The sequence below is a fragment of the Pristis pectinata genome, chromosome 11 (genome assembly GCF_009764475.1).
Source record: "Pristis pectinata isolate sPriPec2 chromosome 11, sPriPec2.1.pri, whole genome shotgun sequence".
NCBI lineage: Eukaryota > Metazoa > Chordata > Chondrichthyes > Rhinopristiformes > Pristidae > Pristis > Pristis pectinata.
The window spans coordinates 3,083,055-3,099,802 of NC_067415.1; the positions used below are offsets into that span (position 1 = coordinate 3,083,055).

General features: G+C 48.3%; 1 protein-coding gene across 1 annotated transcript in view; it reads left to right on the forward strand.

The window, feature by feature from the left end:
- LOC127576113 (cGMP-dependent 3',5'-cyclic phosphodiesterase) overlaps nucleotides 1–16,748 on the forward strand; it is a 194,406-nt gene that overhangs the window by 32,409 nt on the left and 145,249 nt on the right. Inside the window, 1 exon segment of the mRNA XM_052026499.1 lies at nucleotides 7,821–8,081. Within this exon segment, the coding sequence (XP_051882459.1) occupies nucleotides 7,821–8,081 (261 nt within the window).

The following is a 16,748-nucleotide window of genomic DNA, read 5'->3' on the forward strand; positions in this document are numbered from 1 at the left end:
GTGTAGGGGCCGGAGGGGGTTACAGAGACGGGGAGGGGTGTAGGGGCCAGAGGGGGTTACAGAGACGGGGAGGGGTTTAGGGGCCAGAGGGGGTTACAGAGACGGGGAGGGGTGTAGGGGCCAGAGGAGGTTACACAAGGGTGTAGGGACTGGATGGGACACTTGTCCGATGGCTACCATTATCTCTGGATCGGGAATGACCTGTGTAATTTAGAATGCGCTAACCTTCAGCAGAGTTTGCCTCTGATCGGTGACATTTTCTCGATAATGCACAAGGAGAAAGTGATGGGTTTTGCCGTCTGCTTTCTCATCCCCTCTCTTCCTGTCATCTTCGATTGCTGGGCTCCGGCTTCAGCCAGACTGACGGACTGGACAGGTTGACAGAGCCCGCCAGGTTGTGCGAATAATCAAACTCATTTCCAGCAAGTATAAAATGTGTTGTTAAAAAAAACAAGTGCAAAAATAACCTTGATGACCAATCAGGGAGAAACTGTCTCAATTCTTACTTGTTCATTTTTGGGATAGAGTTGTCCAGCATGGAGACAGGCCCTTCGGCCCAACCGGTCCATGCTGACCAAGATTCCCATCTAAGCCAGTCCCATTTGCCTGTGTTTGGCCCATATCCCTCTAATCCGTTCCTATCCATGGACCTGTCCAAGTGTCTTTTAAAAGATGTTAATATACCTGCCTCACCCACTTCCTCTGGTATATGCACCACCCACTGGGTGAAGAAGTTGCCCCTCAGGTTCCCATTAATCCTCTCCCCTCGCAACTTAAACCTGTGCCCTCTTGATTGCCCAAGCCTGTGAAAAGGACTGGGGGCGTTCACCCCATCTGCGTTTCTCATGATTTTATACATTGTGTGGGACGTGGGCAATACTGGCTTCTGTGGCCCATCCCTGATTCTGGTGATCCCCGGTTCCAGAGACCCCCTCCTGATGCAGGGTCCTGACCTGAAACATTGAGCATCCCTTTCCCTCCACAGGTGCTGAGTTCTTCCAGCATTTTATGTTTTGTTCCATCCCAGTTTATTGGTCCTTGTCAATTGGAATTGAAAATTGCTCCAGCAAGTGTTTGCACTGTTAGTTGCTGGGGAGAGTTGGCAGCTGGGGCATCTTCATGGCTTCCAGAGGTCCAATGGCTGCAGTGGACTGGCTAACAGCAAGCCCTGGTGTCAATCACTGTCACCATGGTGACAGTTCTCCATTAACTGGAGAAACCGCCTACTCCGATACAAATTTCATCCAAAATGGTGATGGTCATTGGATCTTCCTTTGCAAGGTATTCAAGAGGCTGTTAGATAGGCACATGAATATGCAGGGAATGGAGGGATATGAGACAGTGTAGAGGGAGCTTCACTCTGTGTCTGACCCTGGGAGAGTGTGATGGGACAGTGTAGAGGGAGCTTCACTCTGTATTTGACCCCGGGAGTGTGTGACGGGACGGTGTAGAGGGAGCTTCACTGTGTCTGACCCTGGGAGTGTGTGATGGGACAGTGTAGAGGGAACTTCACCCTGTGTCTGACCCCGGGAGTGTGTGATGGGACGGTGTAGAGGGAGCTTCACTGTGTCTGACCCCGGGAGTGTGTGTTGGGACGGTGTAGAGGGAGCTTCACCCTGTGTCTGACCCCAGGAGTGTGTGATGGGACGGTGTAGAGGGAGCTTCACTGTGTCTGACCCCGGGAGTGTGTGTTGGGACGGTGTAAAGGGAGCTTCACTCTGTGTCTGACCCCGGAAGTGTGTGATGGGACAGTGTAGAGGGAGCTTCACCCTGTGTCTGCCCCCATGGTAAGTGCCCACAGACCCCACAGATCCCCTCCCTCTCACTCACCGCTGCATGAAGTGCTGCATTGGGATCCGGGACTGGAAGCTTTCAGTTTCGATTTGCTTTTATGGGTTGAAGAAAATTGAAATAAGATGTTTATTTGTGAAATTCAATGCTGTTTCCAAGGCAACAGACCAGCTGTTACTCAGTGCTCTCTTCAATGTTCAGTGGGTTCTGACTCGGTAGCTGAGTTGGAGGTCTTTGTCGATGCTGGGTAGGGAAAGAGCCTTGTGTCCCTCTGGTTCCCAGTACCTCGGCTTGTGGGTCTGGGTCATCTGTCATCACCGACTCCCCCCACCCACTGAATCCCCTCCCACAGCCCACAGACACTCTCCCCCATCACCGACTCCCCCCACCCACTGAATCCCCTCCCACAGCCCACGGACACTCTCCCCCATCACCGACTCCCCCCACCCACTGAATCCCCTCCCACAGCCCACAGACATTCTTCCCCCATCACTGACTCCCCCCACCCCCTGAATCTCCTCCCACAGCCCACGGAACACTCTCCCCCATCACCGACTCTACAACAACAGTCTTGGGAAATGTAACCAAACTCACAATGTATTGATAATTGGTTTATTATTGTCACAAGTACCAAGACACAGTGAAAGACTATTGTCTGCGTGCCATCCAGACAGATCATTCCATACATCAGTACACTGAGATAGTATAAAAGGAAAAAGAAAACAGAATGCAGAATATAGTGTGACCGTTACAGAGAAAGTGCAGTGCAGGCAGACAATAAGGTGGAAGGTCATAACAAGGTAGATTGTGAGGTCAAGAGTCCATTGTATCGTACTAGGGAACCATTCAATTGTCTTATAACAGCGGGATAGAAGCTGTCCTTGAGCCTGGTGGTACGTGCTTTCAGGCTTTTGTATCTTCTGCCCAATGGGAGGGGGAAGAAGAGAGAATGTCCGGGGTGGGCGGGGTCTTCGGTTACGTTGGCTACTTTCCCAAGGCAACGGGAAGTGTAGACAGAGTCCATGGAGGGGAGGCTGGTTTCCGTGATGTGCTGAGCTGTGTCCACAACTCTCTGTAATTTCTTGTGGTCCCGGGCAGAGCAGTTGCCGTACCAAACCGTGATGCATCCGGACAGGATTCTTTCTCTGGTGCATTGATAAAAACTGGGAAGAATCATTGGGGAGGTAGAGAGGTTAGTGTGCTTCCTTGGCCATAGTGCCCACGTGGCAGTTCCTCCTTCAAGAGTTATTGGAGGTCTTTTAGAGGCTGTTAGTTGCCCAGTGCAGGGAGAGTCTGTGGGCAATTAATGCTTCAGTGTCAGTGGCCACAGGAAAGGAGGATGGGTGTCAGGCACATGGAGCCCAATATCCCCAGGACATGGCTCACCTAACTGCTGAAATGCCTCCCCTCTACCATGCCTTCGGGCAGCTCCTTGCGGAGCACCCTCTTGTCTCAACATCTCTGGCCAGCTGGAGAGTGACTTCCAGAGACAGTTGTGTGGCAGAGAGGTAGTTGATAGAGGCTGGTATCTAGAAGGTGTCCCTTGGACTGCTGGTGTCTAGCACAAGTCCATTGGAATGCTGGAATCTAGAACGTGTTTCTTGGAATGATGTTATCTAGAATCTGTCCCTTGGCATACTAGTAGCCAGAACATGTCTCCTGGAATGTTGGTATCTGGAACATGTCTCTTGGAATGCTGGTATCTAAAACGTGTCTCTTGGAATGCTGGTATCTAGAACCTGCCCCTTAGAATTATGTTGTCTAGAACCCGTTCCTTGGAATGCTGATATCTGGAACCTGTCACTTGGAATGCTGGTACCTTGAACATATCCCATGGAATGCTGGTATCTAGAATGTGTCCTTTGGAATGCTGATATCTAAGATAAGATCAGATATTTATTTATTAGTCACATGTACATCGAAACACAGTGAAATGCGTCTTTTTGCGTCACTGAGAATGTGCTGGGGGGCAGCCTGCAAGTGTCGCCACACTTCCGGCGCCAACACAGCATGCCTGCAGCTCCTAACCCATACGTCTTTGGAATGTGGGAGGAAACTGGAGCACCCGGAGGAAACCCACGCAGACACGGGGAGAACATACAAACTTCTTACAGACAGCAGCGGCAATTGAACCCCGGTTGCTGGCACTGTCATCGCGTTATGCTAACCGCTACACTACCGTGTCCCCTAGAATGCTGGTATCTAGAATGTGTCCTATGGAATGTTGGTGCCTGGAACGTGTCCCTTGGAATGTTTTATTGAGCAAATAGTGATCAGATATCCACAGGAATAAAACGGGTTCAGGTTTAGGTTTGGGTTGTGGTAACCATTGCCCTGTGTATTCTGGGAATCAGTCCGGAACACTGTCACACATTTCCCTCCCTTGTCTCCAAAGAGTGCAGGAGACAGCCACTCAACCTCTCCTGCATTCATTAAACCCACAGCTGTCCACTTCCCTCACAATCCCACATCCTTCGGTTTCTATAGTGCAACCTTCCATCAGTCTCACCCCTGAGTACTCTTCATGGCTGTGCTATCCCAAGGGAGAATATTCCAAGGATTCACTCTCCTTCCTAAACGGCCAAACCTTATCCTAAATCCATACCCCTTTGTTCTACACCTCTGGTCTGGCCTCTGAATTTTATAGGCTGTGAGCCTTTGATTCTGTTCTAAGGAAGCAGCGTTGTCCAGCTGGGTTAATTATGAATCTGAGGATGAGTACCTTCCACTGGAAGTCGTCCTGCGATTTTGCTCTTACATAATCTCCAATTCGCACCACAACTGCCTCCAAAGGGTTAACCCAAGAGATTAAATAAGGGGAGACAGATTGTTCCCGGGGTATTGGCTCACAGGCAAGTTGAAAGGCAGCGTCAAATTAAAATGTCAGAACGCATTAAATGCTGGTTGTGTGGAGTGTCAGAGGCTGTGTCTCCTGGTGGGGACCAGCAGGGGATAGGACAGATTTTATGCAAAATCTCAGCTCATTAACACTCTTGATATTAACTTCCTGCGTAAAATCAGGGACGCTCCTGCCTAATCACTGACGAGATGCGATTGCTCCATACCCAGCCCCTCTTGTGGTTTCCTTCACCTGTGAGGTAATGTGCGGAGACCTCCATTGCCAAGAGACCACCTTGCATTTCTCTGACACCTGTCTCCTCCAACAAGCCTGACAGGCTTCACTGTCGGGACAGCAAGACCCAAATAAAACAGTGACCAAATAATCGGATTTAGTGAACTTTTCTTCAGAGTGACAGGTTCATACAGCATGGAAACAGGCCCTTCGGCCCAACTGGTCCATGCCGACCAAGATGCCCATCTAAGCTAGACCCATTTGCCCGCATTTGGCCCATATCCCTCTAAACCTGTCCTATCCATTAACCTATCCAAGTGTCTTTTAAATGTTGTTAATGTACCTGCCTCAACCACTTCCTCTGGCAGCTCGTTCCATATACCCACCACCCTCTGTGTAAAAACAAAGTTACCCCTCAGGTTCCGATTAAATCTCTCCCCTCTCACCTTAATCCTGTGCCCTCTAGTTCTTGATTCCCCAACCCTGGGGATAAGGTGAAGGGATTTCCCATTTGTCAGGACACTGGGGAGGATCCCTCTTCCTCTCCTTCCAGAAATACGTGCATGGGATTTTTCCCTGAGAGGGAAGTGTTGGTTTAATGTCTGTTCCCCAAAGACAAGGAACGTTTTGCAACCGCTGCCTCAGGACTGCAAGGCCAGTTTGGGTTGAGGCTCAACAGTGGGATTGGAACACACGGAGTAACGACACAGAGACTGGTGCCACCCACCCTAGCTCCTGATCACACAGCACCTTCCTTTCAAAATTCCTTTACTTGCTTCCTCATCCCTCGATAACGCTGGTGCTGGAGGAGTGCATCTCAATATTTACATAGATCCACGGCAGAGTGTTGGTATTTACAGAAGGCCCCAGGAGTGTGTCAGTATTTACAGGGGGTCCTGGGGAGTGTGTCAGTATTTACAGGGGGTCCTGGGGAATGTGTCAGTGTTTACAGGGGGTCCGAAGAGTGTGTCATATTTACAGAAGGTCGTGGGGAATGTGTCAGTGTTTACATGGGGTCCTGGGGAGTGTGTCAGTATTTACAGGCAGTTCTGGGGAGTGTGTCAGTATTTACAGGGGTCCCAGGGAGTGTGTCAGGATTTACAGGGGGTCCCAGGGAGTGTGTCAGGATTTACAGGGGTCCCAGGGAGTGTGTCAGGATTTACAGGGGTCCCAGGGAGTGTGTCAGGATTTACAGGGGGTCCTGGGGAATGTGTCAGTATTTACAGGGGGTCCTGGGGAGTGTGTCGGTATGTTCAAGTATCCAGGGCAGATGGTGAAGATGAGGGGGTGGAGGCTGGGAGCAGAATCTACTGCACAGAGCAGAGTGGACAAATGACCTTTTACTGGAGTCACAGAGTTGTACAGCACAGAAACAGGCTCTTCAGCCCTTCACACTCTGCTGACCTTTTTGCCCATCTACACTGAACACATTTGCCCTCATTAGGTCTGTGTGCTTCTATGCCTTGTCTATTTAAGTGTCTGTCTAAATGTCTCATAAACACTCCTTGGACTCTGTCTTTATCCCCTCGCTGTCTTGGTGAAGCAGCCAGCATAATCAAAGACCCCACCCACCCAGGTCATTCTCTCTTCTCTCCTCTTCCATCAGGTAGGAGATACAGGAGCCTGAGGGCACGTACCGCCAGATTTAAGGACAGCTTCTACCCCACTGTGATAAGACTATTGAACGGTTCCCTTATACAATGAGATGGACTCTGACCTCACGATCTACCTTGTTGTGACCTTGCACCTTATTGCACTGCACTTTCTCTGTAGCTGTGACACTTTACTCTGTACTGTTACTGTTTTTACCTGTACTACATCAATGCACTCTGTACTAACTCAATGTAACTGCACTGTGTAATGAATTGACCTGTACGATTGGTATGTAAGACAAGTTTTTCACTGTACCTCGGTACAATTGACAATAATAAACCAATACCAATACCAACATTGCGATTGTATTTGATTCCACCAGCTCCTCTGGCAGCAAGTTCCAGATATCAACCACTCGTTGTGGTAAATTGGTAAATTAAATTGGTAAATTGGTTTATTATTGTCACATGTACCGAGGTACAGTGAAAAACTTGTCTTGCATACTGATCGTACGGGTCAATTCATTACACAGTGCATTGAGGTAGTACAGGGTAAAGCAATAACAGAATGCAGAATAAAATGTTACAGAGAAAGTGCGGTGCAGACAGACTATAAGGTGCAAGGTCATAATGAGGTAGATTATAAAGCCAAGATCTATCTTATCGTACTAGGGGACTGTTCAATAGTCTTATAACAGCAGGATAGAAGCTGTCCTTGAGCCTGGTGGTACGTGCTTTCAAGCTTTTGTATCTTCTGCCCGATGGGAGGGGGGAGAAGAGAGAATGTCCGGGGTAGGTGGGGTCTTTGATTATTTTGGCTGCTTTACCGAGGCAGCAAGAAGTGTAGACTGTGTCCATGGAGGGGAGGCTGGTTTCCGTGATGTGCTGAGCTGTGTCCACAACTCTCTGCAGTTTCTTGCTGTCTTGGGCAGAGCAGTTGCCGTCCCAAGCCGTGATGCATCCGGATAGGATGCTTTCTATCAATAAAAATTGTTGAGTGTCAAAGGGGACATGTTAAATTTCTTTAGCCTCCTGAGGAAGTAGAGATGCTGGTGAGCTTTCTTGGCTGTGGCGCCTACGTGGTTGGGCCAGGACAGGCTATTAGTGTTTATAATTGGCTATTGTGTAAAAGGCTAACCCTTCAGATCCCCTTTAAAACTCCTTTCTCTCATCTTAAACATCTGCAATTGGAGATTTGAGGGGATAAAGTGCACCAGCAGTTTTGGAATTGGCTGGGGTTTTAACCCCTACAATGGGAAGGGGTTAACAAAGTGGAAGGTCCTGCGTTCCCTCCTGGGGGAGCCACAGGGCTAGCGTTCCCCCGGTGGGGACATGCTTTCTGATAGTGTGTGTTAATATTCTAGAACATTGAACAACATGCAGACTCAAGTGCAGGGAGAGAGGCAGAGATCACCACTGTAAAGAACGCGAAGACCTGCCCCAGCAAAGGGAAAGCGAGGAGAGGCAACAAGGACAGGCAGAGAGGCAAGCAGAGCTTCATGGAGAGCCAGTGCAGTTGTGAGCAGGGAAGAGGCCAGGAAGTACAGAAACAAGTGAAGAGCAAGAAGCAGCAGAACTTGCAAAGTACCTGTGCAATTTCCACACACTCCTATAATGCTCAAGAGGTGAGGTTCGAGGGTGGTTGGGTTGGGAGGGCAGGGGACTGGTGGGAGCTTTGGAGTAATTGAATGGACTAGCCACACAGGGAGTGATGAGTGGGACTGAGTCTGGTGACTTGTGGCATTGTTACAGTCCAGAAGCAGGCAATTCAGCCCATGCTGGCTCCTGATAGAACAATCCCTATCAGTCCTGTTCCCAGCTCTTTTGCCACAGCCTTGTAGGGAATTTTCCTTTCAGTTTAAGTGCTGATCCAAACCCTTACAGATGATATTCCCATCCTTAAACCCTACAGCAAATCCCTGCATAGGATTGTATCTTTTTCAAAAAATTTAACTGCAAGTCCTCTGGTCCTTGAACCACCCATGTTATGGGAACAGGTTCCTTTTTTGGTAAATTGGTAATTGGTTTATTATTGTCACATGTACTGAGGTACAGTGAACAACTTTGTTTTGCATGCCATCCACACAGATCATTTCATCACAACAGTGCGTTGAGGTAGTACAAGGTTAAACAATAAGTGAATCCTGATGCAAGTTTTTGACTCAAATTGTCGACAGTTCCTTACCTCCCCACAGATACTGCTCGACCCTCTGAGTTCCTCCAGCAGATTGTTTGTTGCCACACATTCCTCCCACCAGTTCCCCTCCCCACCTCCCTCCCTTTATTCCAGGCCCCACCTTCCTCTCCTATCAGATTGCATCATCTTCAGCCCTTTGTCACCTCCACCTGTCGCCTGGTCACCTCCCAGCTTCTGATGTCATTCTCACTCCCTCCCTCCCTCATCTGCCTTTCACCACCCCCCCCCCATCTGCTTATCACCCCCCCCTCACCTGGATCCACCTATCGCTTGCTCACTCTTATAGAGTCATAGAGTTGTACAGCACAGAAAAAGGCCCTTTGGCCCATACATGTCCATGCCGACGAAGTGTTCTTGTCTCACCCCTTCCCCTCTCCTCTTCATCCCGGCTATCTCCCCTCCATCTCATCCACATGAAGGGTCTCGACCCAAAATGTTGACTGTCCATTTCCATCCTAGATGCTGCCTGACCCGCTGAGTTCCTCCAGCGTTTTGTACGTTACTCCAAATTCCAGAACTGCAGTCTCTTGTGTCTCTGTCATTTGTTTTAGCTCAGTTACGTTTTTTAAAATTCCAACTGAAAACTTGCCTGGAGCAAAACCCGTCTCAGAGAAAACGTTCTGGAAAAAAAGATGCAAAAGGACAATACACAAAGGTGATCAGGGATCTGGGAGATTTAGTCAGCTCCGGCTGAAAAGCAATTTAAAGGAAAGCTTCGAAATTACAGAATGAGTTGATTTGGTAAAAAAAAGTTCTTTCATCCCTGGGGGGTGGAAGCCCTCAGTGTATGGTCGTCACAAGAAATCCGCTCTGGAATTCAGGAGAAGCTTATCCAAAGGGAATAAGTGTTCTTCCCACATGGGAGTTGAAGAAGTCGGAGGGAAGCTTAAATTACACAGGGTGGAGGTTGGGAGAGCAAGATATAGTGAAATACTTGACTGAAAATGAGCAAGAGGACTCTGCTTCTACATTACATATAATTCACTGGAACACAAGGCTTAACGTATAAGGAACATTTGATGTCTCTGGGCCTGTACTTGATGGAGTTCAAAAGAATGAGAGACTATCTCATTGTAACCTACCAGATACTGAAAGGTGTGGATGTGGAGAGGCTTGGTAAAATAGTAAATTTAAATTGGTGAATTGGTTTATTATTGTCACATGTACCGAGGTACAGTGAAAAACTTTGTTTTGCATGCCATCCATATAGATCATTTCATCGCATCAGTGCATTGAGGCAGTACAAGGGAAAACAATAACAGTGCAGAATGAAGTGTTGCAGTTACAGAGAAAGTGCAGTGCAGGCAGACAATAAGGTACAAGGTCATAATGAAGTAGTTTGTGAGGTCAAGAGTCCATTTTATCATACAAGGGAACCATTCAATCGTCTTATAACAGTGGGATAGAAGCTGTCCCTGACCCTGGTGGTACATCCTTTCAGGCTTTTGTATCTTCTGCCCGATGGGAGGGGGGAGAAGAGAGAATGTCCAGGGTGGGTGGGGTCTTTGATTATGTTGGCTGCTTTACCGAGGCAGTGAGAAGTGTAGACAGAGTCCATGGAGGGGAGGCTGGTTTCTGTGATGTGCTGAGCTGTGTCACAACTCTCTGCAGTTTCTTGTGGTCCAGGCGGAGCAGTTGCCATGCCAAGCCGTGATGCATCCAGATAGGATGCTTTCTATGGTGCATCGATAAAAATTGGTGAGTGTCAAAGGGGACATGCGAAATTTCTTTTACCTCCTGAGGAAGTAGAGGCACTGGTGAGCTTTCTTGGCTGTGGTGTCTACATGGTTGGACCAGGACAGGTTATCCATCTAATGGATATTTCCATCAGTAGGAAGGTCTGGGATCCAAGGGCACAGCCTCAGAATAAAGGGATGTCCCTTTAGAACTGAGATGAGGAGGAATTTCTTCAGCCAGAGAGTGGTGAATCTGTAGAATTCATTGCCACAGAGGGCTGTGGAGGCCAAGTCATTGGGCGTATTTAAAGCAGAGATTGACAGGTTTTGGATTGGTAAGGGGGATAAAGGTTACAGGGAGAGGGCAGGAGAATGGGGTTGAAAAAAATCAACCATGATTGAATGGTGGAGCAGACTCAATGGGCCGAATGGCCTAATTCTGCTCCTATATCTTATGGTCTTATAATAGGATCACTTGATCCCTTCAACCTGCCCCAGTCAACATTCAATGGTTGATCTGCCCCAGGCCTCATCTCTTCTGGGCCTGGTCAAAGTCAAAGTTGAGTTTATTGCCATATACACAAGTCCATGTGTGCACAGGTGCAATGAAAAACTTACTTGCAGCAGCATCACAGGCACAGAGCATCAGATAAGCAGCATGCACAAGTAAAACATAAATTACCATGAATTATACACAATTTTACAAGAAAGAACAAAAAATGACGTCCATTATATTGCAAAGTGGTTGAAGTGGTCATGGTGTTGCTGTACTGAGGCAGTGATTAGGGTTGTGCAGGTTGGTTCAAGAACCGAATGGTTGAAGGGAAGTAGCTGTTCCCGAACCTGGTGGTGTGGGACTTCAGGCTTCTGTACCTCCTGCCCGATGGGAGCTGCGAGAAGAGGACAAGGCCCGGTTGGATGGCATGGTCTGAACAAGGATCATTGACCCGAACTGTTTACTCTGTTTCTCTCTCCCCAGACACTGTCTGACCTGCTGTTCCCAGTGTTCCCAGCATTTTCTGTTTTTATTTCAGATTTCCAGTATCTGCGGTTTTGGTTTTTTATTTCCAGCAATCGGTCATTGTCGAAAATATTCAAACCCAGAAAAGTGTGAAGTGATACACTTTGGAAGATCGAATTTGAAGGCAGAATACAAGGTTAATGGCAGGACTCTTAGCAGTGTGGAGGAACAGAGGGATTTTGGGGTCCACATCCATAGATCCCTCAAAGTTGCCACACAGGTTGATAGGGTTGTTAAAAAGGCGTATGGAGTGTTGGCCTTCATTAGTTGGGGTATTGAGTTCAAGAGCTGTGATGTGATGTTGCAACTCTATAGAACTCTGGTTAGACCACACTTGGAATATTGTGTTCAGTTCTGGTCGCCTCATTATAGGAAGGATGTGGAAGCTTTAGAGAGGGTGCAGAGGAGATTTACCAGGATGCTGCCTGGATTGGAGAGCATGTCTTATGAGGATAGGTTGAGCAAGCTGGGGCTTTTCTCTTTGGAGAGGAGGATGAGAGGTGACTTGATAGAGGTGTACAAGATAGTAACAGACATAGATTGGGTGGACAGTCAGAGACTTTTTCCCAGGGTGAAAATGGCTAACAAGAGGGGACATAATTTAAGGTGTTTGGAGGAAGATATCAAGGGGATGTCAGGGGTAACTTTTTTACACAGAGAGTGGTGGGTGTGTGGAACGCACTGCCTGCAAAGGTTGTGGGGGCAGATACATTAGGGACATTTAAGAGACTCTTAGATAGACACATGAATGATAGAGAAATGGAGGGCTATGTGGGAGGGAAGGGCCTGTACTGTGCTGTAATTTTCTATGATCTATGTTCTATGTTGTTTTTTAATGGTGATAGGGTGATAATTGGAGCAGATGTCACTCAGTGTTGGAATGTTGTGTGTGAGGAAGGAAGGGTGGGGATTGGCCTTCAGACAAGGGTACCCAGTGTGGGATCAATGGGACATTGACATTTGTGGAGCCGATCGTTGGTTGACAGATAGAGTGCTCTCAGCAACATTGGCAGGCAGCCAGACTAACTCACAACACACACTGTGGATTGATTCCATCAGAGAGATGCTCAGTGCTCTGAAGCTGAGTGCACACATTAATGAAGGAGAGATCAGAGTTGCTTGGCAACCGTGAGGGTAGACTGCACCAGCCCAGGGCTAGAACCTCAGTGGAGAGCAAGGAAATATCCACCACGGTAAGGTCCTGGTTTGTGTTGCAGAACAGGGGGACCTAGGAGTACATGGTTCCCTGAAAGTGGCATCGCAGGTAGACAGGGTGGTGAAGACGGCTTTTGGCATGCTGGCCTTCAGCAGTCAGGGCACTCAGTATAGAAGTTGGGACGTTATGTTGCAGTTGTTCCAGACATTGGCAAGGCCTCATTTGGAATACTGTGTTCAGTTTTGGTCGTCCTGATGAGTGCAGAGGAGATTTATGAGGATGTTGCTGGAACTCGAAGGACTGAGTTATGGAGAGGTTGAGCAGGTTGGGACTTCACTCATTGGAACGTAGGAGAATGAGGGTTGAGCTTACAGAGGTGTATAAAATCATGAGGGGCATAGATAGGGTGGATTCGCACAGTCTTTTTCCCAGGGTTGGGGAATCAGGAATTAGAAGGCATAGATTTAAGGTGAGAGGGGAGAGATTTAATAGGAACCTGAGGGGCAACATTTTCACGCAGAGGGTGGTCCGTACATGGAACGAGCTGCCACAGGAAGTGGTTGAGGCAGGTACTTTAACATTTAAAAGGCACTTGGACAGGTACATGGATAGAAAAGGTTTAGAGGGACATGGGCCAAATGCAGACAAATGTGATGAGCTTGGATGGGAATCTTGGTTGGCATGGACCATTTGGGACGAAGGGCCTGTTTCCATGCTGTATGACTCTATGACACTCGGAATGAGTTTGGGACATGGTTGCTTGCAGTTGAGGAGCGGGGAATGGTGTAAGGAGGGTGAGGTCTCAAGAACGAGCACCAAAGATTGGCCAAACCCCTTCCACCATCTACAAGGCACAAGTCAGGAGTGTGACGGAACACGCCCCACCTGCCTGGGTGAGTACAGGTTCAACAACCCTCAAGGAGTTCAACACCATCCAGGACAAAGTATTGGGACTCTAACCACTACTACAGGGGCTGCAGTGTGCACCGTCTACACAACGCACTGCAGTTACTCACCCAGGCTACTCTGACAGCACCTCCCAAACCCACTTCCTCTCCCACCCAGAAGGACAAGGGCAGCGGGTGCAGGGGAACACCACCACCTGCAGGTTCCCCTCCCAGTCACACACCGTCCCGACTTGGAAATATCTCGCCGTTCCTTCACCGTCACTGGGTCTGAATCCTGGAACTACCTCCCCAACAGCACCGTGGGAGCCCCTTCACCAGAAGGACTGCAGTGGGTCAAGAAGGGGGCTCACCCCCACCTTCTTGGGGGTGGTTAGGGATGGGCAATAAATGCTGGTCTTGCCTGTGATGCCAAGATCTCATATGTCACCACATGACTATCAACCTTCAGCACCTGACCTTAAACCTGCAGCTGCTGTCTTGCTGATGCCCCAGATGTTGAGTAGTGCTACGTTCAGTGATGCTCCAGCATTGGGTGGAGCTGGGGCCTTGTGGCCTGTCCCACCTCCTGGGTGAAACGAATTGATTGGAGATCTCCCATAAAAGCATAAGACATAGGAGCAGGATAAGGCCATTCAGCCCATCTGGTCTGCTCTGCCATTTAATCATGGCTGATTTTTTTCAACCCACATTCTCCTGCTTTCACCTGTAACCTTTAACCCCCTTACCAATCAAGGACCTATCAATCTCTGCCTTAAATACACCAATGACTTGGCCTCCACAGCCGTCTGTGGCAACGAATTCCACAGATTCACCACCCTCTGTCTGAAGAAATTCCTCCTCATCTCGGCTGTAAAGTGACATCCCTTTATTCTGAGGCTGTGCCCTCAGATCCCAGACTCTCCCACTGATGGAAACATCGTCTCCACAACCACTCTATCCAGGCCTTTCAATATTCGGTAGGTTTCAATGAGATCCCCCCTCATCCTTCTGAACTCCATCGAGTCCAGGCCCAGAACCATCAAATGCTCCTCATACGTTAACCCTTTCATTCCCGGATCATTCTTGAGAACCTCCTCTGGACCTCTCCAGGGCCAGCACATCCTTCCTTAGATACGGGGCCCAAAATTCCTCACAATATTCCAAATGTGGTCTGACTACCACCTTATAAAGCCTCAGCATGACATCCTTCCTTTTATATTCTAGTCCTCTCGAAATGAATGCTAACATTGCATTTGCCTTCCTTACCACCGACTACTCCCACCTGCTGTTGCCACCCATCGGATAGGCTACTGCCTCACCCAACTCCAAGGCCATCTCCCTGTTGCCTGACATTAGCGAGCTTGGCACAGGACCAGATACTCTGGGACCTCTCACTCACCAGCTGCTCGCTGTAGACAACTCTACTCATTGACCCGATCACCGCATCAAACAGAATCATATAGTCATAGAGAGGAATATAACACGTAGAACAGTGCAGCACAGGAACAGGCCCTTCGGCCCACAATCTCTGTGCCAACCACGATGCCAATTAAACTAGGCCTTTGCTGCACATGATCCATGTCCTTCCATTCCCTGCATGTTCATGTGTCTATTGAAATGTGTCTTAAACACCACTATCATGTCTGCATCTACCACCTGTGTTCCAGGCACCAACCACCGACGGCACAGAAACAGGACCTTCGGCCCATTGAGTCTGTGCCAACCCTCCACCATCCATTTATACCAATCCTACAATAATCCCATTTCATTCTCCCCATGTTCCCATCAACTCCCCCCAGGTTCTACACTCACCCACATACCGGGGGCAATTTACTGTGGACAATTAACCCACCGACCCGCAAGTCTTTGGGAGGTGGGAGGAAACCGGAGCATCCAGGGGGAAACCCATGCGGTTACAGGGAGAACTTGCAAACTCCACACAGACAGCGCCGGAGGTCGGGATCGAACCAGGGTCTCTGGAGCCGTGAGGCAGCGGCTCTGCCCGCTGCGCCACTGTGACAACAGTGGGAGCCTATTGATCAGCAGTCATATGGCTAACTGTCACCATTAGAAGTATCGATGTTACTAAGCACACTCCTGACGCCAGAACAACATTGTGTTGAAAATCCTTTGGATAATGGGAGATGAGACATCTTGTTAACGCTTCTCTCGCAGATGACCTGGACTGGCCTGGGTGTATTCTACAGTGCATGTGTCTCCAGTGTTACTTGGGAAACTGGGGATACAGCTCTGTTGGAATAACAACCAGTGCCAAAACCTACAGCTCACTCAACCTTGGAGTCCCTTGGCATGAAATCTGAAGGAAGGACTCGTCATTGGTGACCTTTGTCCACTGGGGAAATGGAGAGACAGGAAGCAGGAGTGTGTTTCTCACTACTTCAGGGTGTTCGAAAGGCATCACATGTTCTGATGTGTCCATTGTGCCTGTAAGGTTGATGGGAACAGGATCAATTATGGACCTTCAACAGGGATCTGCTCCTGAGGGAGTATGATTTACAGGGCTATGAGGACGGCGTGGGCATTGGGACCGATAGGATCTGTCTAGTAGGAGTTGGTGTTGACTTCATGGGTCAAACCTCCTCATGTACGGCAACCCTTTGATTCTGTGAAATTCAGTAAATTGATAGTGCAGTTCTGGTTGCCCCGTTACAGGAAGTATTGGAATTGATTTATTATTGTCACATGTACCGAGGTACAGTGAAAAACTTGTCTTGCAAACTGTTCATTCAGACCAATTTATCACGTCAATGCATTGAGGTAGCACAAGGTCAAACAATAACAGAATACAGAATAAAGTGTTACAGTTACAGAGAAAGTGCAGTGCAGGCAGACAATAAGGTGCAAGGTCATAACGAGGTAGATTGTGAGGTCAAGAGTCCATCTTATCATACTTGGGAACCGTTCAATAGTCTTATAACAGAAGCTGTGGAGGCTTTGGAGAGGGTGCAGAAGAGGTTTATCAGGATGTCATCTGGATTGGAGAGATTTAGCTATAAGGAGAAGTTGGACAAACTTGGGTTGCTTTCTCTGGAGCATCAGAGGCTGAGGGGAGACCTGATAGAGGTTTATAAAATTATGAGAGGCAGAGATAGGGTAGACAGAGTGTTTTTCCCAGGGTAGAAATGTCAAACACTAGCGGGCATAGATTAAGGTGAGAAGGGGAAAGTTTAAAGGAGATATACGAGATAAGTTTTGCGTGTCATCCAGACAGAGCATTCCGTAACATTAGTACATTGAGGTAGGAAAAAGAAAAACAGAATATAGTGTTACAGTTACAGAGAAAGTACAGTGCAGGCAGACAAATAAAGGTCAAGGGCCACGACAATGTATGTTG